Raw genomic sequence first — 25,303 nt, 5'->3', positions numbered from 1 at the left:
TCGGTCAGTGCATCGTGCTTGGAATTTGGGCCGGCCTTGTCTCACGTCATACTGAGACTCTGGCTTGGATATGTGCCCAAAGTTCCCACCGCTCCCTTCCGGGACCAGGTGGTGAACTTGCAAGCGCTGCCCCTGGAGGAGGCAGACCCAGTCCTTGCATTGCCTTGTCCTGTTCGTGCTCTGCACGCTTACATGGACTACACGCAGAGCTTCAGAAGCTCAGAGCGCTGCTTTGGAGGTCAGCAGAAGGGAAAGACGGTCTCCAAACAGAGGTTGGCCCACTGGCTAGTGGATGGCATCGTCTTGGTGTACCAGTCCCAAGGCAAGCCGTGCCACCTCAGGGTGAGAGCTCACTCTACTCAGGGTGTTGCTTACTCCTGGGCGTTGGCGCCTCTCTGGCAGAAATTTGTAGAGCTGCGGGTTGGGTGACACCGAATACATTCGCTAGATTTTGTAATCTCAGAGTGGACCCGGTGTCCTCCCGTGTGCTGTCTACACCTAGTTAGCCATGGGTTCTCACTTGTCGCGCCATTCCCCTCCAAGGAGGGGATGCGAGCGCTTATTCTGCTCCTCAGTTCAGTTCCCCAGACAGCGAACCCTGTGGAGTTCCTCCAGCATCTTGCGGCAGCAGCAACATCTAGGTTACATCATTTGTGAGCAGCACTTGCGCTGGGCGCACCTCGGCCTGCCAGCATCTGCATCTCCAACACTCGTAACACGATTCAGTGCTATGGCGTTTTCCATTGGGACCCTATTACGCCAGTATCGACGTAATGTTGAACATGACTGACTGAATGGGAATGTCTAGTTTACTATTGTAACTCCTGAAGGAGGGAACGGAGACGTTACGTACCTATACCTATCTCGGCTCCTCGGTCTGTATTCTTCTTTTCAGTTAGCCAAAATATTTCATAAAGACTAAAGGGGAAGGGGAGGTGTAGAACTTTTAGAATGATGGGTGTTTCAATTCTGTGGAAATCTGCAGAGCTCTGTGCATACAGATTCCAGGTGGGCCTGAATGAGTAGCCCCTGCAGATAATGCAACCATAACTGAACTGTGTAGAAATTTAATTCTGTGTTTACCATTATTCTTGTATATACCATGTATGTTCATATGTATCATCTTTATAGATGAGTACCCACCAGAGGTTTTATATCACTGGCGCAAGCAGCCTGCAAATTATCCACAGCCCAACTATCCGCTGTATCAGCCCCTACCTGAGCATGCAAGGCATTATGTTCAGAACAGGTAACTTCATAAACATTTTTTTTTTTACAATACATAATGTGCCAACTACCTAACTTAAATTCCAGTTTTAAACACCAAAAATAAAAGAAGTCATATCTTGACGAAACTAATTTCTCTTGGTTTTTAACATACCGTAAAAGAGCTTGATATACTATGAACAAACTAAGCTGCAAAAACTACTTGTGAAATTGTGATGTCAGACAGATGGATACATCAATGACTTCTTCTTTGCAACATTGACAGTTATTGAACTGAATTGAATCAACATTGAACAAAATTGAGCTGAATATTGAGTCTATTGTCAGGGGTGCACATAAGTGGTACATAGGTAGGCATGCGCGGTAAAAATAAACGATGCGTACCAGAAAACATGGAGGGAAGCGGAACAGTTGTGCGCCAGATGTCTGTCAGTTATTTAGTCCGTGCTTTCCTTCTTAAAGTGACAGCAGCCTTTGCTGTTGTCTGTGTCATTAATGTTAGTCAAAAAAAAAAAAAAATTCATTATCATCATCTACCATGTTCGAGAGAAAAGAAGATAGTGAGGAGAGCAGTCAGAAGGAAAGTGATGAGGACAGCTTTTAGGATAAGTGTGTCATGTAAAGTGTGAGTACCAAGCAACATCTCCAGGTACTCCCTTGAGAACCAGTCCAAAAAAGTTATGTGCACCCCTGTCTATTGTATTTTTTACAGCAGAAAGTGAAGCTGTTTCATAATGAATGCATTTTGCAACATTAAAACTGTTATTTTTCTGTTTATACCATGAAGCTGATTTGAAACAATCTGTATTATTTAAAGTGCACTTGCATTTCCCATGCTCTGTTTGGCTGTATTTTTATACAGTATTTTCTGTTTTCTTAAATTACAAACAAATGTATGTAAAATTACAAAAAATAATCTGTAATTAATACAATAACAAAACAGTTAGATGATAAAATGGTCAAATGACTGGCAGTAAAGTAAAATCTCCTTGCTGAAAAAGCTGAAAACACTGTCACATGACCAGCAGCAACAGAACATTAAATGCTAACAGATCTGTCTAGATCTCAGCATCTTTACTTATTACAATCCAGTTTGACTATTTCTTTCATACAAAATTTTTAGATGTTGAAGTTTTATTGAAAATAGTCCATTTTGAAGTCACCGTTCTGGAGGTGAGTGTTTGCTTTAGTTGGGCTCTTGACCCTTGACTTTCAGCATCAGTTGTTTTCTGGCTGCTATAACTGTGTGTTTCTGAAGCACATTTGTTTTAGCAAAAATTGCAAGAGAAATTCTGGTTAGATGAAGTTGATTATTTATTGATTATTCAATCATCATGTAGTGGTCACAATCAGAGAGATTTACATTTTATAGAGTATGATTTAGGGAATATTTGAGTGGCAGATGCCCCTGCCAGTCATTGACCATTTCTTTTTTAACTATCATTAACCATTATTTTCATTAATGGTAAATGTGTGGCATCCTGTGCTGCCAGATTTATTGTTGTAGATTAATAGTGCGGGCCCTGTTTGGGCCCAGTGAGGGATTCCTGGGGCTTAAGTGAGGGCTGCCCGTGCAGGGCCAGCGCTAAGGGGCCAATGTTTTGCCAATAAGCAAATTCTCAGGGGCCCTGCGCTGGCAGCCTGCTGGGGACCCTTACGCTAGCCCTAAGTGGGCCCGTAAAGGGCCAGTGCAGGCTTGTTTGTAACACACAAAAATCTAACAGGAAGTATCTTGATTTCCTTTTTCAAATACATCCATTGTTTCTTTCCAACTACACATGGATAATGTATTTCTTTTCTTTCATATTCACAACCACAAATGCTTAGAGTAAAAAAAATAGTTTGGTTTCAATCTTGCTTTCGTGTTTACTATGAATTTTTCTGTGTGTATATGATATATCCAAAAATAGACTATAATGGCAAAGGTGTTTGCAACATAAGACAAATGATTACTTTTGAGATGTGTTTGTGATATTTTGAATGCAGTGCTTCATTTTGCAAGAGATGTGAGGCATTTTGCATTTTGTGTGTGCAATTCTTGGATTTGTGTGTAAAGTTTTGAAAAAAAAGAGGCAAAGTTTTGAAAATGTGTGCAAGCAGTTGAAAAAAACTGTAAATACAGATGAGTATCATTCATTTTGTCACATTTTTCTGGTGTACTCTGTCTTCGTTCGATCTGTCACATGCTTTGATTTATGATGGGCAGCATACTCTGCTGCAATGCGACTGTGTTCCCTTCCTACTGTCCCACACATATGCAACATGCTGTATATATATATATATATATATATATTGGTTTATATGATGAAAGTAATCTTAAAAAAGTTAAGATATACCTTTAGTTTTAATCAATTAAACAAGCCTTTGAAGTTTGGGCAAAAAATCCTGGCAATGATGTGTTTTTGTGTAATGCAGTGTGTACGGAGCAAATAGTGGTAGCTCACTTAGCTTGAGTTACTGAGTTACTGATAACACTCAATTTTCCCTAGATGAGAACCATGAATATGCACGAACATTAACAATTAACACATTTAAGTAACACTGAACCTTGGTCTGTTGTCACTACAAGTCAAACCTTTGTGTGTGGTAGGGGTTGGTCCACTTATTCACCGTCCAGTCAGAAGTAATTCTAGGGACTTTTCTCCGTCTTAGTGCATAAGCCAGCTTATAGTACTTAAACAGCTGTAATTTAGCATTTATTAGAGAGAAGCAGTCAAGCAACAGGAGGATCTACATACTGTAAGTGTTTTTGTGACTTTTCTACAGGTGCTGGTCATATAATTAGAATATCATCAAAAAGTTGATTTATTTCACTGATTCCATTCAAAAAGTGAAACTTGTATATTATATTCATTCATTACACACAGACTGATATATTTCAAATGTTTATTTCTTTTAATTTTGATGATTATAACTGACAACTAAGGAAAATCCCAAATTCAGTATCTCAGAAAATTAGAATATTGTGAAAAGATTCAATATTGAAGACACCTAGTGCCACACTCTAATCAGCTAATTAACTCAAAACACCTGCAAAGGCCTTTAAATGGTCTCTCAGTCTAGTTCTGTAGGCTACACAATCATGGGGAAGACTGCTGACTTGACAGTTGTCCAAAAGACGACCATTGACACCTTGCACAAGGAGGGCAAGACACAAAAGGTCATTGCAAAAGAGGCTGGCTGTTCATAGAGCTCTGTGTCCAAGCACATTAATAGAGAGGCGAAGGGAAGGGAAAGATGTGGTAGAAAAAACTGTACAAGCAATAGGGATAACCGCACCCTGGAGAGGATTGTGAAACAAAACCCATTCAAAAATGTGGGGGAGATTCACAAAGAGTGGACTGCAGCTGGAGTCAGTGCTTCAAAAACCACTACGCACAGACGTATGCAAGACATGGGTTTCAGCTGTCGCATTCCTTGTGTCAAGCCACTCTTGAACAACAGACAGCGTCAGAAGCGTCTCGCCTGGGCTAAAGACAAGAAGGACTGGACTGCTGCTGAGTGGTCCAAAGTTATGTTCTCTGATGAAAGTAAATTTTGCATTTCCTTTGGAAATCAGGGTCCCAGAGTCTGGAGGAAGAGAGGAGAGGCACACAATCCACATTGCTTGAGGTCCACTGTAAAGTTTCCACAGTCAGTGATGGTTTGGGGTGCCATGTCATCTGCTGGTGTTGGTCCACTGTGTTTTCTGAGGTCCAAGGTCAACGCAGCCGTATACCAGGAAGTTTTATAGCACTTCATGCTTCCTGCTGCTGACCAACTTTATGGAGATGCACATTTCATTTTCCAACAGGACTTGACACCTGCACACAGTGCCAAAGCTACCAGTACCTGGTTTAAGGACCATGGTATCCCTGTTCTTAATTGGCCAGCAAACTCGCCTGACCTTAACCCCATAGAAAATCTATGGGCTATTGTGAAGAGGAAGATGCGATATGCCAGACCCAACAATGCAGAAGAGCTGAAGGCCACTATCAGAGCAACCTGGGCTCTTATAACACCTGAGCAGTGCCACAGACTGATCGACTCCATGCCACGCCGCATTGCTGCAGTAATTCAGGCAAAAGGAGCCCCAACTAAGTATTGAGTGCTGTACATGCTCATACTTTTCATGTTCATACTTTTCAGTTGGCCAAGATTTCTAAAAATCCTTTCTTTGTATTGGTCTTAAGTAATATTCTAATTTTCTGAGATACTGAATTTGGGATTTTCCTTAGTTGTCAGTTATAATCATCAAAATTAAAAGAAATAAACATTTGAAATATATCAGTCTGTGTGTAATGAATGAATATAATATACAAGTTTCACTTTTTGAATGGAATTAGTGAAATAAATCAACTTTTTGATGATGTTCTAATTATATGACCAGCACCTGTAGTTTGATTTTAGTGCTGTGTCATTGCTAGGAAAGTTTGTTTACTGCATTCACGTGGCAAGTCACATTTGTTTTCGTTTCGCTCTGAGTCAGTAATGCGTGGCCTGCTGAACTAATTAACGTTGTATCAAGTGGGTATAAAACTGTGTAGTATACCGCGGCAGCGGACGCAGCAGCTCTCGTGTGAAGCCCTCATCGTGTGAAGACCGAAGAACGTAAAGACCAGCGACTCTACCTGCGTGACTCCACCGAGCAAGGACACAGACAAGGCACTTGAGTATTGCTCTTTTCTTTTTCCTTCTTTCCTTCCTCTTTTATACAGTTTGTTCTTGTCTGTCTATCTTGCAACCTGTTTTAGATATGTGCTTCCAAATTCCCACTATTACTAACACTCGTAAATCGCGTGCCACACGTTGGAGGCAGTGCGATCATAACAACCTGCGTATTTTACCCATGTCATCTAGTACATTACTTTCAATTTCTATTGGTCTCTGAAATTGTCAATCTGCTGTAAACAAAGCAGACTTCATTACATCTAGTGCTACTCATTCAGGTCTCCATCTCATGGCTCTGACTGAGACATGGATCAAACCAGAGGACACTGCCACACCGGCAGCCCTCTCCTCTAATTTAACTTTCTCTCACACCCCACACCAGATTGGGAGGGGTGGTGGTACTGGTCTGCTTATGTCCAATGAATGGAAGTTCAATCCTTTACCAGCTCTCTGTGACAATAGCTCATTTGAATCACATGCAATTACCATCACCTACCCTGCTAAAATCCATGTTGTAGTGCTTTATCATCCCCAAGGTCAGCTAGGTAACTTCTTGGAGGAGATAGATGTGTTACTCTCATCCTTCCCTGAGGATGGTACTCCTCTGCTAGTACTTGGAGATTTCAACATCCATCTAGACAAACCTCAGGCTACTGACTTCCACACTCTGCTTGCCTCGTTTGATCTCAAGCGAGTGTCTACTACAGCTACCCACAAATCAGGTAACCAATTGGACCTCATCTACACACGCTGCTGCTCCACTGATAATACACTGGTTACTTCACTACACACCTCAGACCATTTCCTCATCACTTTTAATCTCAACCTGACCCCTAACTCAAAACACACTCCACCACATTACTTTTCGGCGAAACCTATGCTCGCTTTCACCCTCCCACCTATCCTCTTTGGTCTCATCCACACTTCCTCCCCCTAATCAGTTCTCATCATTGGACACTGACAATGCTACTGACACTCTTTGCACCACGCTAACATCTTGCTTAGATGACTTCTGCCCCCTCTCATCCAGACCAGCCCGCACCACCCCCTCTGCCCCCTGGCTATCCGATGTTCTCCGTGAGCATCGGTCTAGACTCAGGGCTGCAGAGAGGAAGTGGCGCAAATCTAAAGATCCTACTGATCTTAGCTTCTATCAGTCACTCTATCAGTATGCTAAAACCACATACTATCACAATAAAATTAACAATTCTACTGATTCCCGCACACTTTTCAAAACTTTCTCTTCTCTTCTTTGCCCTCCTCCCCTCCCTTCCACATCAGCTCTTACAGCTGATGACTTTGCCACATTCTTCACACATAAAATAACAACCATCAGCAGCCAATTCTCCACACCACATACTGACAATAACATCTTAATGGAAAACACACAAATTCTCCCCTCCTTCTCTATGCTCTCTGAGGCAGATGTTTCCAAACTCATCCTTTCCAATCACCCTACTACCTGTCCGCTTGACCCTGTCCCCACTCATCTTCTTCAGCCCATCTTCTCCTCAATTGTACCTGCACTCACTCACATTATCAATTCTTCTCTTCACACTGGTACATTTCCCACAGCTTTTAAGCAGGCTAGGATTACCCCACTGCTTAAAAAACCCACTCTGAATCCAGTGCTTTTAGAAAACTATAGACCGGTATCCCTTCTTCCATTCATTGCGAAGACACTTGAGAGAGTTGTGTTCAACCAACTGTCTACTTATCTCACACAGAACAACCTCCTTGACAGCAACCAGTCTGGCTTCAAGAGTGGCCACTCAACTGAGACTGCCCTGCTCTCAGTTACTGAAGCCCTGAGACTGGCACGAGCAACTTCAAAATCATCAGTACTCATCTTGCTGGATCTGTCTGCTGCTTTTGACACAGTTAACCACCAGATCCTCCTGTCAACCCTCATGTCAAAGGGCATCTCAGGAACCGCACTCCAGTGGTTCAAGTCTTACCTCTCAGGTAGGTCCTTCAGGGTATCTTGGAGAGGTGAGGTGTCCAAGTCGCATCATCTTGCTACTGGGGTACCTCAGGGCTCAGTGCTTGGACCACTTCTCTTCTCCATCTACATGTCATCACTAGGATCTGTCATTCAGGAACATGGTTTTTTCTATCACTGTTATGCTGATGACACACAACTCTACCTCTCATTCCAACCAGATGATCTGACGGTTGCTGGTCGCATCGCAGCCTGCCTGACAGCCATTTCTGCCCGGATGAAGGACCACCACCTTCGACTCAACCTTGCAAAAATGGAACTGCTTGTGGTCGGTGCCAACCCAACACTTCATCATAACCTTTCCATTCAACTTGGGTCATCAACCATAACTCCTTCCAGGACGGCCAGGAACCTTGGAGTGGTGATGGATGATTGTTTAAGCTTCACAGATCATATCGCTACAACGGCCCGGTCCTGCAGATTTGCCTTGTACAACATTAGGAAGATTAGAGCCTTCCTATCGGAGCATTCCACACAAATTCTTGTCCAAGCTCTTGTTCTGTCCAGACTGGACTATTGTAATGCTCTCTTGGCAGGCCTTCCAGCATGCACTGTCAAGCCTCTACAACTGATCCAGAATGCTGCAGCAAGACTGATCTTTAACGAACCGAAGAGAGCGCATGTCACACCTCTCTTCATCAGTTTGCATTGGCTGCCAATAGCTGCTCGCATCCAATTCAAGGCTCTAATGTTTGCCTATAGAACAACCACTGGCTCTGCACCACTATACCTAAACTCACTACTTCAGACGTATGCACCCTCCAGAAGCTTGCGTTCTGCAAGTGAACGGCGTCTTGTGGTGCTATCCCAAAGGGGCACAAAATCACTCTCACGGACCTGCTCCTGGTCTGTTCCTGGTTGGTGGAATGACTTACCACGCTCTATCCGAGCAGCTGAGTCTTTAGCCATTTTCAAAAAACTGCTAAAGACATAACCTTTTCGTCAACACTTGACCCAGTAATATTAGCACTTTTTATTTATATTTTACTGTTCTTTTTTCGATTTTTCTATTCTCTTTTTCCATCTATTTGCGTATATATATATATATATATAAAAAAACCTTGCTACGAGCACTTTACTGATGAAACTGTGACTTGACACGGCACTTACATACTGTTGTACTCATGTTGATTTGATTGCTTTTACTATTCTCATTTGTAAGTCGCTTTGGAGAAAAGCGTCAGCTAAATGACTAATGTAAATGTAAATGTAATGTCCCTGACCCTGATTAGGGGGTTTAGCAGTAACAGCATCAGATGCCAAGTCATGAGAGCCAGAGACAGCTCCAACGTCAATACTGTCAGGAGAAAGGTCAAGTGAGTGTTCACTACAATGTTCTGGAGAACTTTTATTCAAGTACTCAAAATCCTGTAGGCGGACCATCTCGCAAGTCGTCCAGAGGGGTTGGGATGGTTCATCAGCCACCTCAGGCTGTTGTGGTCAGTATAAATGGTTACATGAAGGCCCTCGATGTAAGGTCTGAAATGTTCCAGAGTCCAAATCACTCCCAAACGCACTTTCTCAGGCGTTGAGTACAGTCTTTCGGCTTTGTGCAGTGTTCTGCTCGCAAAAGCAACGACTGCATCTCGCCCAATGTCATCCTTCTGCATCAAGGCCGCACCAAGGCCCAAGTCACAAGCATTGAATGGGGTTTCCTTTCTGGTAAGTTTAAAAAGTGGCTCGGCTTTTTGTGCATAATTCGGAATGAACCTTCTGTAGTAGCTTGTGAGGCCGAGAAATCCTCTCACTTGTTTCACATCTGTCGGCGTTCTGAAATCTGTGACTGCTTCCAGCTTTTTCAGGGTCAGGAGAAATACCATCCGGAGTGACCCTGTATCCTAGAAAGAGATCACATAAGCAGAACTGATACTTATTCAGCTTGAGAGTAAGACCAGCTGACTTGAGTCTTGACAGGACTTCTCTGAGGTCTTCCAAGTGCTGCTCAAAGGTCGGATATGCGACGATGATATCGTCAAGATACACAGCGCAGCATGTATAGATCAAGCCAGTGAGGAAATTGTTCATTACCCTCTGAAACATAGCTGGGGCGTTACAGAGTCCAAAAGTGAGAACCTTGAATTGAATTAGGCCACAGTGTGATGCGAAAGCTGTTTTTGGTCCTGACTGTTTCTCCACTGACACCTGCCAGTACCCTCAAGCCAAATCAAGAGTCGACAAATTTTCCATGAGCCAGGAAATCCAATGATTCGTCGACTCTGGGCAGTGGGTACGAATCCTTGTGTGTCAGATGGTTAAGGCCTCTGTAGTCTATGCAAAACCTGTGGTCTCCACATGGCTTCTTGACAATTACTACCGGTGCTGCCCATGGACTGGAAGTTTGATGATGTTTTCTTCAAGCATGATCTGAATTTGATTCTCAGTTATTTGTTTCTTAGCTGGTGAGAGATGGTGGGAGATGAACTGATTTCGCATCACCAGTGTTGATTTTGTGCTCGCCCAATGAGGTATGCCCCAGGTGTCTGTCAAACAAGCTCCTAAAGTCTTTAAGAAGGTCCATCAAATCCTCTTTTTGTTCCATTTTCAGACAAGCCATCTCAAATTTCTCATCCAAGGCAGACTGGCAGACATCCAAGAACATCAAGCTTCCAAGCTCAGGTGCCTCCAACCACTCACTCAAAACCTCTTCTTGTGTAGATTCACAGAGGGTCACTGTCCTTGATGGGATATGAATGCTAACTGACACTCGTAGCATAAAATCCATCCCTACCATGAGTGGAGATGATAGATCAGGGATAATGACAAAACGATGGTAGAAATTTTTACCCTGGAGGCCAACGTTTAACCAGACAATACCAGTTGGAGTGCAAACAGCACTGTTGGCAAGCTGAATTGGGGGAAAAGTCCAAGGTTGAACCTTCTGAGAATGTTGCAAGACATCAGAAATCATATTTGTATGAACTGCTGAAAATGAGGCACCTGTGTCCAGCGCTGTGTCAATGACCTTGTGACAGAAATTAACTTTAACAATAAACGGAGTGTTCCAAAATGAAGGAGAAGATTGGTCCTCCACATGTCCAAGGACAAGCGACTCAGGCCGGGACACAAGATAAGGGTGAGGTGCATTTATCTCCTGGAGGGAGGATTGCCTCCGGTGAAATGTCCTCCCTCCCCTGAAGTTTACCTTCTGCCAAACAGAATTTTGCGTTTGCTCCTCCATTTCTGTGTATGTCGTGGCTTTAGCCTCCTCCCTAGGGTTCTGTGGCTCATTCAAAGCTGAACTTGTCTGTTTGTCAATGGCTGGAAAAGAAATAGTCTGTTGCACAAAGTTGCAGTTGGGACAGTTTCTAGATGTGAAGCCAGGAGCAGAACATTTGAAACAATAAGTCTCTCACATGTTTTTGCTTTTCTATACCACTGGTTCGTTACGGCTGTCAGGGCTAAGAGTGGAGTGCAGCTCGTGGGCACACATCAAGAGGTATATGACTGAAGTAATTTGTGTGCCGTACAAAGCAACTCTGTAGCGCTCAAATGCATGCTTGCAGATAAGATCGATCTGTTCTTGTTCGAGGGATGGTGACTTCAGTTTCTTGAATTCAGATAATAAGTGTGCAACAAACGTTGGAAATGGTCCTCCTTGAGCTTGAACGCGGTCAAGAATACCTCTCCAGACAGGCTCTTGGTTATCTGAAGGAAGGAATACAGTCTTGAACAGGGTGCAGAACTGTGTCCAAGATGTAACGTGTGAACTCAGTACTGTAAACCACTTCCTGTGCTCTTTAGCCAAGAAACGTGGCAATTCAAGCAAAATTTGAGCATCATTGAGACCAAAAGATGTTCTGTAGGCATCCACGAGAAGAAGCCAGTCATCAGGTTAAACTTTTCCATCATTCACAAACACTGGGGGTTCCAGTCTCGATTGATGCAAGACTGAAATATGTGCAAGTTTTGTGTGCAATGGTCAATATTACCTCTCTGTAGATCAAGAGACTCACTCAGACATTTCCACAGCATTGCCACTTCCTCCTTCAGTGACTCAACCTGCGTCTCCAGGCGATCCGCTGATGCTGGCACTCTCCACCTGGGTGGATACTCAAAGCATGCAGATTGGTCAGTTAAGTCAGTCTCGTCATCAACATGTCTGTTCATTGAAACAAAATCAGTTTGTGTCAGAGCAATAAGAGATTCAAAACAATAAACCAGAGTAATGATGTTCAAGAAAAATTTTCAACTTGCATTAATTTCCTGTACATGAGTAATATAGCAACACATGAAATATAAACAGCTGGATACCTTTTCAGAAAAAACTAACCATATAATAAGAAATGTGGCATGTGCAAAAATTTTTTTTTTTTTTTTTGAAAATAGTGACAACAGTTCAATATCACCAAACTTCAAACAGAGTCCAATAAATTCCTTCCGATTTTTCTGAGCTTTTTTTTTTATTCCAGGTCCTTCAATGAGCACACACCATGAAAGTGTGAGGAATTATACCACACTACGACTCAAATGTAAAACAAGTCCAGGAAAAATCCATCGCAAAAAACAGTTCAGGAAAAATCCAGCGCAATACAACAGTTCAGGAAAAATCCAGTGCAAAAAACAAATAAACGTTTCTCAAGTCCAATTCAACCAGTTCAACACATGGGGAAGATTACAGCATTTTCGGCGTCACTACAAAACAAAAATACAAATTACAGTTTTTGAAACTATGGCTCCATTTCTCAAAACTCTACCCACAAAACCACACAACATGCAAAACATCACACATATCTTTTAAAAGCAAAACTTAGTTCTTAGTTCAAAACTATATTAACTCTTCTAAAAATATTTTCGCGTACTAACTTTACACACAAACATAAAATGATTAGCCACATACACACCAAACTACACACAAATGTGAAAAATGTAAAACACTATCTTGTGTCTTTTGCTTGTTCGGTGTAGCACTCACATGTACATGCATATGCACAAATACAATGTATATACAGTATGCACAACTGATGAATTTTACACAGTTATGGAACTGAATCAATACTGAACTGACTTGAGCTGAATAATGACACTATATTTGTTAGAGCTGCTTTACAGCAGAATTTGAATTTGTTGCTATTGTGAAGCTGCTGTGAAACACTTTATATTATATAAAGTGCATTAGAAATACAGTAGTAATATAGAAATATATATATATATATATATATATATATATATATATATACTATATAATTACGATATAATTAAATACATATATATATATATATATATATATATATATATATATATATATATATATATATATATTTATATGTATATATATATATATATATATATACATATATATATATATATATATATATATATATATATATATATATATATAATTAGAAATATATATATATATATATATATATATACATATATATATATATATATACACAGTGGACAGCATAAATGAGTACACCTCCTCTGAACAAATACAAAATATATATTTTCTTTATGATCGCTAATGCAATTCATGGAAAGATGGCAAAATGCTGTTAGATCCAAAATGATTGATTTGGTCACATGAGACCAGAGTATTGATTCCCAGAATCTATATTTTGTAAATATGGGCTTTGGAAATGGCTAACTGACTTTATTGTGCTTTGGCTACAGTAGGTAGTTCCAGTGGGAACAACAACCATGCATGTCATTTCTGCAGGCTGCATCTTGCTCTGTGAGATAAACAGTCACTCTTTTCATAGCTTTTGCTGGCTCTGAGACACTCGCTTGGTATTTCTCCTGCTCTTTGTCTAGCAAAAAAATGTCCTGCATCACTAAATGAAAGCTTCAAATGAAGGCCTGATTATTTCAGGGGCCTTGTCACACATCCATTGTTTTTGAATTTCTGTGTTACTTTTGCTATATTTTCACACTTAAAACAATGATTTGGTAATTCTCTTGTACCACTGTCCTCTTTTGTGCTAAGAAACAAGTCTCCTGACAGTTCTCTCCCAAGTGGTTCTATTGTTGTCAGCATTAAGTCTGAGAATGATTCAGTGGGCTATATAACACTTTTAATTGTAAAGAAATTACTTCTCTTTAAATGTTTTGGTTCAATATACTTACCTGTTGATCAAACATTGCCTTAAACTTACACCAGAAATTTTTTTATTTCATTTTATTTAGTAACATTTTAAGGAGGGTGCACTCATTTTTGCTACACAACATTATATCACCTTGATAAAAAAAATCTTATTTTCCTGAATAATTCTGACATGCTTCTTTGGTAATTGATTAAGCAGACTTGCTGGAACATTATATCTCTAAAGAACCCTAACATGTCTTCTAAGTAATTCAGTAATTGCTGACTTTCAGAAGTTTCAGAGGGGGTGTACTCATTTATGCTGTGCACTGTGTGTATAAATAAATAAATAAATATATATATATATATATATATATATATACACACACACACACACACACACACAGACTAGATGATGGTAAGTAAGACAGTAAGTTTATTTAAAACAGTCAATGGAATGTAAATATAACCGGCAGATGAGTGAAGACACAAGCGGGAATCCAATATCAGGTGAGAAGAGCACACACACAGTCAGTCACTGATTTTCTTTGTTGTAGATAGACGAAGGGATCCAGAGAAGGAGACTGGAGACGGAGAACTGGAGAAGAAGACTGGAGACAAGGATCACGCAGGTATGTAACAACAGGTAGGTATCCGGATGAGGAACACAGAGGGAGTCCAAGACGAAACTAGATAATGACTGTGTTTGGTGAGTGCTTAAATACTGTGCAGGTGAGATGAGTGACAGGTGGACGGTGATTAGTAATTGGGTGATTGGGAACATTGATACTGGGTGAGGATGGAGCCTGGTGATTCTGTGACAGTATTCCCCTCTCCACGGACCGCTCCTGAGGGTCAAAGAACCCAACGACGATGACGTGGGCGACCCCTGCTGTGCGGTGCTGGTTTATCGGGGTGAGTACTATGAAAGGTGGTGAGTAGCTTGGGGTCCAAGATGTCATTTCTAGGGACCCAAGAATGTTCTTCAGGACTAAAGCCTTCCCAGTCAACCAAGTACTCCAAAGCACCACCACGGCTTCGGGAGTCAAGGATCTCTCACATAATGAAGACTCCGTTTTCATCCTCGACATCAGGTAAGGGAGGTACGTCACGTCATCAGGCTCTGTGGGAGAAAGAGAAACAGGTGAGTGATAGAGTTTTAGCTGAGATACGTGGAAAACTGGGTGTATACGATACCAATCTGGGAGTTTAAGTTGGAAGGATACTGGATTGATCTTCTTGATTTCAAAGGGGCCAATGTACCTGGGACTCAGCTTTTTACTGGGTAGACGTAACCTGATATTCTTGGTTGAAAGCCATACCTTCTGACCAGGACGAAAACTGTGAGCGGATGTTCTGCGGGTGTCAGCATGATGTTTCTGCCTCCAAATGGCGCTCTGCAGATGATGGGCTGAGTCCCAGACCCTCTCACTCCCCTGGATCCAGTGATTGACAGATGGTACGTCTGATGGTTCTCTAGACCATGGGAACATGGGTGGCTGGTAATCAAGCAAGCACTGGAATGAAGTAAGGCCTGTAGCTTGTTGGCGGAGTGAATTTTGTGAATACTCGGCCCATGCTAGAAACTGGCTCCAGGAGTTCTGGTGGTTATGGCAGAAGGTTCGGAGGAAGCAGCCGATCTCCTGTACCTTGTGTTCCGTCAGCCCGTTCGTCTGGGGGTGGTGACCATAAGTCTGTCTTCAGGTTACATCTAGGAGTTTCATGAAGGCTTTCCATACTCTGGACATGAACTGGGGGCCTCTATCGGATACAATGTCCTCAGGTATCCCGAAATATCTGAACACGTAATTGAACAGAAGTTTGGTGGTTTCCATGGTTGTAGGTAAACACTTCAGGAGAAGAAGACAGGATTTAGAAAACCAGTCCACAATCACCAGGATGCAAGTGTTACCTTGAGAAGCCGGAAGATCCATGATGAAATCGACTCCTAGATTTGACCAGGGACAATTAGGGACAGGCAGAGGAAGGAGTTTACTGGAAGGTAGATGTTGTGGTGTTTTGGAGATGGCGCAATCCGTACACCCACTCACAAACCTTCTGATGTCCCGTGCCATATTGGGCCACCAGAAGCGGCTTTGTAGCAGTGAGAGGGTTTGATTGGCCCCTGGGTGACTAGTACCAACAGAGGAGTGAGCACTTTGAATGAGGCAGATTCATTGAACCCTTGGTACATACTGTCGTCCAGGTGGGCAACCCAGCGGAGGATTGTCAGAGGCACTGGCTTGAACATTGTCAGCACACCACTGGATGGGGTTGATGAACAGACAGGAGTCGAGGTTGGATTCTGGTTGTTCAGGAGTTTCAAAGGAGTGAACGCTTGATAGGGCATCAGCTCTTCCATTCTTGGTACCAGGGCGTTAGGCGATCTTGAAGTCAAACCTGGGACAAGAGGAAGGGGATATCTGAATTTCACTGTGATTTTGTTGAGAGCACAGTAATCTATACATGACCGCAAGCCTCCGTCCTTCTTCGCCACAAAAAAGAAGCTGGAAACTGCAGGGGAGGTTGATGGTCAAATGTAGCCCTGTTGTAATGCCTCCCAGATGTACTCCTCCATGGCTTCGTGCTCAGGAATAGTCAAGGGGTATATTTTGCCTCTGGGTACTGGTTCACCTGGAAGGAGATCAATCGCGCAGTCCCATGGCCAATGAGGTGGTAACTGGGAAGCTCTCTTGGGACAGAAGACATCTTGGAACTGGGAGTAGCATTCTGGGATGTCAACAGATAGCCGATTAGTAGGACTTGGTTCTTTCTGTAGATGAAGAGGAAGTGAAGGAAAACAGGAAGATTGACACTATCACTCCATTTCTTAATCTCACCGGTTTCCCAAGAGAGCTCCGGATGATGTTGAATTAACCACGGTCGCTCTAGGACAATATCTGCATTAGAATTCTCCAGAACCAGTAGAGAGATCTTTTCTTGGTGCAGTACACCCATGCCCAGACGGAGAGGTCCAGCCCTGAACCGGATCTTGGAACGATTAAGGGGCTTTCCGGTTATTGATTGGGCGTTGAAGTGTCTGTCATTGGGTGTCTGCGGTAGTTAGAGCTGGCGGCAGAAGATGAAGGTAGAGATGAAGTTCCCGGCTGACCCAGAATCGATGAGTGCGGTAACTGTATGAGATACACCAGAGACAGTAATAAATACTTTGGTGGTCAGAGGTGATGAGCAAACATTACTGGCATGAACAAAACTCACCAAAGGGCGTGGACGTCATATATATGTATATATACAGGTGCTGGTCATATAATTAGAATATCAACAAAAAGTTCATTTTTTTATTATAAATTATTTTTAAAAATGAAACTTTCATATATTCTAGATTCCCTACATGTAAAGTAAAACATTTCAAAAGTTTTTTTTTAAAATTTTGATGATTAGAGCGTACAGCTCATGAAAGTCCAAAATCCAGTATTTCAAAATATTAGAATATTTCCTAAGATCAATCAAAAAATGGATTTGCAAAACAGTAAAGTTCAAGTATTTTAAAGTATGTTCTTTTGTGCACTCAATACTTGATCGGCAGGACATATTACAGCAAATGACTTGCTCCTAGCACAAATTACAGCATCACTGAAGTGTGGCATGGAAGTGATCAGCCTGTGGCACTGCTGAGGCACTATTGAGCCTTCAGATCATCTGTATATTGTTGGATCGACTGTTTCTCATCTTTCTCTTGAAAATATCCCATAGATTCAGGTCAGGCATATTGGCTGGCCAATAAAGCACAGTAATATCATGGTCAGCAAACCACTTGGAAGTGGTTTTTGCACTGTGGGCAGGTGCTAAAGTCCTGCTGGAAAAGGAAATCAGCATCTCCATAAAGCTTGTCAGCAGATGGAAGCATAAAGTGCTCCAAAATCTCCTGGAAGATGGCTGCATTGACTTTGCACTTGATAAAACACAATGGACCAACACCAGCAGACGTCACGGCCCCCCCAAATCATTATTGACTTCAGAAACTTCACACTAGACTTCAAGCAGCTTGGATTCTGTGCCTCTCCGGTCTTCCTTCAGACTCTGGGACCATGATTTCAACATGAAATGCAAAATTTACTTTTATCTGAAAAGAGGACTTTCGACCACTGTTCACTGTCCAGTTCTTTTTCTCCTTAGCCCAGGTAAGATGCTTCTGACGTTGTCTCTGGTTCAGAAGTGGCTTGGTAGTCCTTTTCCTGAAGATGTCTAAGTGTGGTGACTCTTGGTGCGCTGACTCCGGCTTCATTCTACTCATTGTGAAGCTCTCCCAAGTGTTTGAATCGGCTTTACTTGACAGTATTCTCAAGCTTGCGGTCATCCCTGTTGCTTGTGCACCTTTGCCTACCCAATTTCTTCCTTCCAGTCAACTTTGCATTTAATATGCTTTGATATTTCACTCTGTAAACAGCCACCCCATTCAGTAATGACCTTCTGTGACTTACTCTCTTTGTGGAGGGTGTCAATGATTGTCTCCTGGACCATTGCCAAGTCAGCAGTCTTCCCCATTAGTGTGGTTTCAAAGAACAAAAGATACCCGGAATTTATACTGTAGGGATGGTCATTTAATGAAACTCAAATGTAAATATTCTAATATTTTGAGATACTGGATTTTGGACTTTCATTAGCTGTACGCTCTAATCAACAAATTAAAAAAAAAAAAACTTTTAAAATGTTTTACTTTACATGTAGGGAATCTAGAATATATGAAAGTTTCATTTTTTAAAATAATTTACAATAAAAAAATGAACTTTTTCACGATATTCTAATTATATGACCAGCACCTGTATATATATACATTCATACATATATATATATATATATATTTACACTATAAACAGAAATGTAATAGGGTAAAAATAATTTCTTTCTTTCTCAAAACACTGAGTTTTTATTTCTAAGTGAACAAATTATGTATAAGAGTTTTCACACATGTTCGTTGGGTGTAAGTAATCGGGAAATTAGTGTGGTATTTAAATGGCAGTGTTTCCCAAATTAAACACAAGCGCTGTTATTTTGAGTGATGTGTCTAATATAGAGAACTGTGTTTAAAGTTTTGTAAAAAGTTTGTTTTACAATAGCAAACTGAGTTTAAAGCATGTAATGTGCTTGTAGTTATGCAGACTTGGTCTGAAGATTCAGTACATGAGTGAATGGTTTCACTGGGTGGGCCTCAAGTACCACTCTTACCCTCAGTTTCACAGACAAGGCTTAAGCTAGACCCAGACTAAAATGAATGTTTGAGCTTTTTTAACTGAAAGCAACTTGCACTGATCTTAAAATATGTCAGTGCCATTGTTTTGTCTAAAGATGCCCACCAGTAATGTTTTTTTTTCTAGTGTACGTTTATAAAAGTTACTTAAATATCCTAATTGAACTAAGGCCTAATCCTGGTTTAGGCTAAGCCCTGTCTGTGAAACTGTGCCTTAGCGTGTAAGCAATTTGAAAAAACTGTAAATAAATAGTGCTTTAGGTATTTCAGGAAGATGTACTAACAGTGGTATTCAGGTAAATAATAGCCTACAAAAGAAAGTCAATAAATTAATCAAATGTAAAATAACACTGCTGTATACATTAAATATAGACTAATCCTTATTAAAACTACAAAAGTTATTCATTCAAGAGCAGTGTGTGATTTTATCTTGTATCTTTTATCATGTAAACTACGTATATACAGCATGTTATTCATATGTGTGGGACAGTAGGAGAGGAACACGGTCGCGTTGCAGCAGAGTATGCTGTCCAGCATAAATCAAAGCATGTGACAGACAGTGATCAGGGGAGAACACCTGAAAAAGGTGGCACAATGGACGATACTCATCTGTATTTGCAGTACACAAACCGTGGTTCAGCTGCATATGCATAGCTTCTGTGCTGCCTCTGCTCTGCTTATAGCCTACATGTAGTGTGAAACAGGCATAATAAGTTAGAAAAAAGGAGGTAATCAGTTACATGTTTTTTTAAAATAAACTCCAAGATCACATTTTGATTTTGTACTACACTTTGTGAACGACTGTCATGTCGTTGTTTAAAGTGCAATTAAGTCTGCTACAAAGTTAGTTCCCTTTCGAAATGGAACTCGCACTGCGTCAAAACGCTATTGGGGAACACCTCCGTGTGAACAGGTGTCTGAAACGCTTATCAAATCACGGCAATCGTATTGACCGGCGCCTAGAGAACATGTCATCCTTTTTTTGTCTTCAGGGACTGTTTGTGTGAAGTGCAATCACTGGCATTATGAAGTGCACACACCTGATGACACACACAAGCTGTGTGTCAACTGTCTGGGTGAAGAGCATGCACGGGCAATTCTCGAGGAAGCTGCCTGTGCCAATTGTAAGCGTTTTCCTCTGAGAATGCTCCGCTCTCATCTGGCTCTCTTCTCAAGGGAAGAGAGACCAGCATCTAGGCCTGGTGATTCGGGTTCCTGTTGTGCTGAGGCAGAGCGGAGACTCAGATCATGGGGCTCCCAGATGGAGCTCGCCGAAGAGTTTTAGCTCGCTGAAGAGTTTGTTGGCCTTAGCAGGCCTCCCTGGAGAGTGGTCCCCAACAATTGGGTACTTTGGCAGCTAGAAATTACCTGCTATCAGATAAGCAGGCCTTGGAAGGCCTCTCTGAGGCAAGTCCCAGACAGTGTGGGTACTTTTTTAGCCAGAAAGACTTAGCAGGCCTCCCCGAAGACGAGTTCCCAGCAGTGTGGGTATTTGCCAGACAGCATTGGCTTGCTATCAGATGGCTGGCCTTAGCAGGCCTCCCTGAGGGCGAGTCCCCAACACTTGGGTACATAGAAGACAGCAAGACTTGCTATCAGGTAGTTGGCCTTAGCAGGCCTTCCTGGAGAGTGGGTACCCAACAATTGGGTACTTGGCAGCTAGCAATGACTTGCTATCAGATGGCTGGCCTTAGCCGGCTTCTTTGAGAGCGAGTCCCCAACATATGGGTACTTAGCAGCCAGCTAGTTAAGCCAGCTAAGGCCAACTACCTTTCTATCAGTCCCTGAAACCGAGTCCCTAACAATTGGGTACCTGGCGGCTAGCATAACTTGCTATCAGATAGCTGGCCTTAGCAGGCTCTCTGAAGGTGAGTCCCCAATGATTTGGGTATGTTCAGCCAACAAGATTTGCTATCAGGTGATTGGCCTCATCAGGCCTCCTTGAAGATGAATCCCCAACAGCATGGGTATTTGTCAGCCAGCAAGACTCGCTATCAGGTGACCGGCCTTAACAGGCAGCCCTGAAGATGGGTCCCCAATAGTATGGGTGTTTGTCAACCAACATCTTGCTATCAGGTAGTTGGCCCTAGCAGGCCTCCCTGAGGGTGACCTCCCAGCAATACTGGGTTCTGGCAGCTAGTAGATGCTTGCTATCAGGTAGCTGGCCTTAGTAGGCCTTCTTGAGAGTGAGTATTCATCCTAGCATGACTTTCCTGCTGCTGGTTCCCTCTGGGAGCCCCATTGACTGGTCTTCCTATCAGGTTGAGCTTGGTACTCCCCTCATCTGAGGGTTGTCTTAGAGTGCTTAGCTCCCTAAGTCTGGTCAGAAAGTTGAAGGCTTCTTGTGAGGCCTCCAGTTAGATCAGCCCCTCTCCCCTCACTAGGGTCCCTTTAGAGTGCACAGCCTCCTCAGTGCTTTAAAAAATAAGCGCTCTGTAGATCCTAGGATCGAGCAGAATCCTCTTGGTAGCAAGGGTTGAAAAGCGCTACGCTGAGTCCTGCTGTCCAGGATGCCCATCTCTACGATCCGGTCTGAATTGGTTTACTGCCAGTTTGCATTCCCTCTTTCTGGAGGCAAGTTTTTCAGAGACTCTGTTTAGAAAACAGACAGGTTGCTGGCCAGACTAGGTTTCTAGAGAAGTGAGACCAGGTCGGCCTCCCTGGTGGCACTTGGGGTCGACTGTGTTCCCCTGAGAAGTGACTGGCTGGGATTCCCTCTTGCTGCCTAGCCACATTCCCTTAAAGGGACCCCTTCTATATGAAGTTGTTAGTTCCAAGCCTTTGAGCGGCCTTGGCAGGCGTTCATGCTTTGGATGCCTTCTTTGAGGCTTATAGCTTGGGCTATGACCGTAGAGAGTGCTGGTACTGACAGTTGTGACCCATAGGGAGAGTGGTTCTGGCATTTCAGTTGAAACAGCTTGTTCTGACAGTTGTCACTGACATCCTTGGCATGCACTCCCCTCAGCAAGGCGGTGTGTGGGTATATCGTTCCCCAATAGCATTTCGACTCAGTGTGAGTTCCCTTTCGAAAGGGAACGTCTCTGGTTATGCATGTAACCATGGTTCCCTGAGAATAGGGAACGAGACACTGCGTCTCCCTGCCATGCCTCGGGGCCAGCTGCTGAACAGTCACTTCAGACAATAAGTGGATGACATGTTCTCTAGGCACCCCTTATTAACTTTTGGGATGCACCATTATGATGTCATGGGCTGTTGCCAGTCAATACGGTTGCAGTGATTTGATAAGCGTTTCAGACACCGGTTCACACGGAGGCATTTCCCAATAGCATTTTGACGTAGTGTCTCGTTCCCTGTTCTCAGGGTACCATGGTTACATGCGTTCTCACAGTTACAAACACTCTCTAAATTTACATGCTATAACTCACAGAGACAACCACAGCATTGCAATAACATAAACAATAATGCAGTAAATAAAAAATCATCATTGTCCACTTAATTGAGCCGTGGAGGAAGCTGAAGCCCTGCCCCAACACAATTTTTCAAACTGTAAGAGTTAGCCTACTCAATATTTTAGGTTTGACTTGCTCTGTGAATATCTAAATGTTTTTTGCTTTCTTTTGGAGGCCCATCTCTAGACAAGCGGCTGCTGTGAGGCCCCCTCAAGTCACATCCCATCAGAGCACAGCCCCTGTGAGAGAGCTCATGTCAGAAGTGTGTGTCCAGCCATCCCAACCAGCTGCTGTTGGCCACCTCCAAACATTGAAGCGCAACATCAGTCTTCCTGATGACTGCAGTGAGTGATGTTTCAAAGACAGATTTTCAGATCACCTTGAACTCTGACAACCTATATAACTTTTATGATTTTCAGGAGATGTTTTCATAACATACTCTGTGGACACTGCAGCAGAGTTGATGCCCTTTGTGAGTTTTTTGAATAATCAAGGATTCAGACCAGCTGTAAGATTGCCTCTTTTTTGCTTATTTACAGTGTCAATTTACCAAACCTTTATTGTTTGTCACATGTGTATACTAGATATATAAAACAAAGAATATTCTTTTATTTTTTTAGATAGATATATTTGAAGACAGAGTTAGAGAAATGGACATCAACAAATGGATGGACAGTTTTTTAAAAAATGTAAGAATTTATTATTATTATTATTATTATTATTGCAACAGAAAAAGCTAAAGTGTTTTAAAAGTGATGTGTGTAATATAAAAAGAAAAACAGCTTAATATGTAAATACATGTAAATACTGTAAGCATTCATAGATTGTTTCTTTCAAAAAGTGTAAATATTGTGACTTTTGATACTTTCAAAACATTGCTCTTTTTGTTTAAACATCAGTCATAACTCTACCACTGGTACTTCACCTTTAATTGACTTCTTGTTTCATAGTTGAGTTCTTACCTCTGGGTGCTTTTGTTAGACTTTAAAACAAGAAAAAACAAAACAAAAATTCAGGTATTTAATTAGTTTGAAATTGATTTCTTGAACAACACTGAATGTAGTATTGTAGTCACAGTCTTGAGCTGTAGTTAAATTGAGCAATATAACCTGTGCATGAGTGCTGTTATGAAAATGATCACGGTAGACATTCTATAAACAAGTAATTATTTTTGAGCAATGTCAGGCAAAATTGGCCAGTATGTTTGTGTGTTTATATTCTCTGCTTTCTGCTGGAATAATTTGTTTTTTTGCAGAAGTCAGTGCTAATCATTGTAGTGATCAGTCCAAAGTATAAGATAGATGTTGAAGGAGACGGATCTGATCAACATGGACTACACACCAAATACATACACACTCAGGTGAGAGCTGGTTGACAGCTGTCTTTTCTGATCCTTATATATAGATCTATGTGAAAGTTTCTTAAATGAATTTAATTGATAAGGTTGATCTTGTAGTTATAACTAACTCACATTGTTTAAAATATTTTGAGATATCTCTAGCACACTTGAAAGATGTTATATTACATCTAAAACTGACAATTTCTTCCTGTGACGTTCTCCTGTCATGACTCTTTAAAGAGGCTGTGGACACTATTTGTCTTAGTAACTTATCTATTATAAATAGTAGTTTATCACATGGCATTTTTCCAATGGGGTTTAATCACACCTGTTTAAACATATCTTAAAGAAAACAAACTTGGATTCACAGGATTTTAAGAATTTTAGGCCTATTTTAAAATTAAATTTTTATAAAAAATAAAATTTTGTATATTCTTATTCAACTGGTTGCTTTTTTTGACAGAAAATAACATTTTGGATACTTTTCAATCAAGATTCAGGACTAAAGACAGCACAGAATCAGTTCTATTGAAAGTTAAATGATGTATAGCTATTGTTGAGGACTGTCCACGTGTTTTACATGCCAGTCTATTATTGTAGAGACTTCGATATCACATTTTTACGCACCTAAACATGATGCTGAACATGATGCTGAACAAAACGAACTCTGATTAATTGCTTTACATCTCAGTCAGATGGCCTCTTGGATGGTCTTTGGCCAATGAAAGTCAAGAAATCTGACATACTTCTTTTGTACAGTTCTTCGCCTACTATATAGTATGGAAGTATGCGATATCAGATGCAGCCCAGAACTTCTGATGTCAGTCTGATGGTCTGGCTGTGTGAGACTACTAAGGGCCAAACCCATGCTACCTTCATAATCCCTGAGATGTTCTATTAAAATACCATGTTCTTTGGTATCAAAAGCTGTGCACAAATATAATTACGTTAGAGCAACACATTTCCAGTGTTGTCTCTTTATTTTAATTGGACAGCAATACATCCAGTCATGTTTGGCAACTTTTTTTAATATGTATTTTTTGTCTTTTTTGCCTTTATTGAGATATGATAGTACAGAGAACTAACAGGAAGTAAAGTGGCAGGGTGGAGGAGGGGGTGGAGACAGGATCAGGAAAGGTACAAGCCTGGACACACACTTGGGTCACCTGAAGTGTAACTGCAATACATGTCGGTGTGCTGCCCACAAAGCTGTCAGCTCCACCAGTCATGCCTGGCTACATGACAAATATGTTTTCAGTATCATTAGAATGTGTAAAAAATAAAGATAAATTGGAGATCACAGTTTTTTTGCAAACAGATTAGATTTAAATTAAGTCTATGCATTGTCAATGTACTGAACCATTTACACAGATTTTAAACTATGAGACCTAAAAGGGATTGTTATCCTGTGGCTCTGGTGGACAACATTGGTATTACGGCCTTC

The 25,303-nt window shown here is 41.6% G+C and overlaps 2 protein-coding genes across 9 annotated transcripts in view; one reads left to right on the top strand and one right to left on the bottom strand.

Moving 5' to 3' along the window:
- Positions 1-25,303, bottom strand: part of LOC127502714 (DNA polymerase zeta catalytic subunit-like) — an 845,784-nt gene that overhangs the window by 210,114 nt on the left and 610,367 nt on the right. The window lies entirely within an intron of this gene.
- The window catches only part of traf3ip2a (TRAF3 interacting protein 2a), a 90,737-nt gene that overhangs the window by 51,236 nt on the left and 14,198 nt on the right, over positions 1-25,303 (top strand). For 7 of the 8 annotated variants that reach the window (XM_051876000.1, XM_051876001.1, XM_051875996.1 and 4 more), the window contains 5 exons: positions 1,132-1,249; positions 22,695-22,864; positions 22,940-23,028; positions 23,141-23,209; positions 23,776-23,880. In XM_051876000.1, coding sequence (XP_051731960.1) covers positions 1,132-1,249; positions 22,695-22,864; positions 22,940-23,028; positions 23,141-23,209; positions 23,776-23,880 — 551 coding nt within the window. The remainder of the gene's footprint in view (positions 1-1,131; positions 1,250-22,694; positions 22,865-22,939; positions 23,029-23,140; positions 23,210-23,775; positions 23,881-25,303) is intronic. The other variant, XM_051876003.1, reaches the window with a different exon arrangement.

Source organism: Ctenopharyngodon idella, chromosome 20 (assembly GCF_019924925.1).
Source record: "Ctenopharyngodon idella isolate HZGC_01 chromosome 20, HZGC01, whole genome shotgun sequence".
Lineage (NCBI taxonomy): Eukaryota > Metazoa > Chordata > Actinopteri > Cypriniformes > Xenocyprididae > Ctenopharyngodon > Ctenopharyngodon idella.
This window is presented reverse-complemented; position numbering and strand designations above follow the sequence as displayed.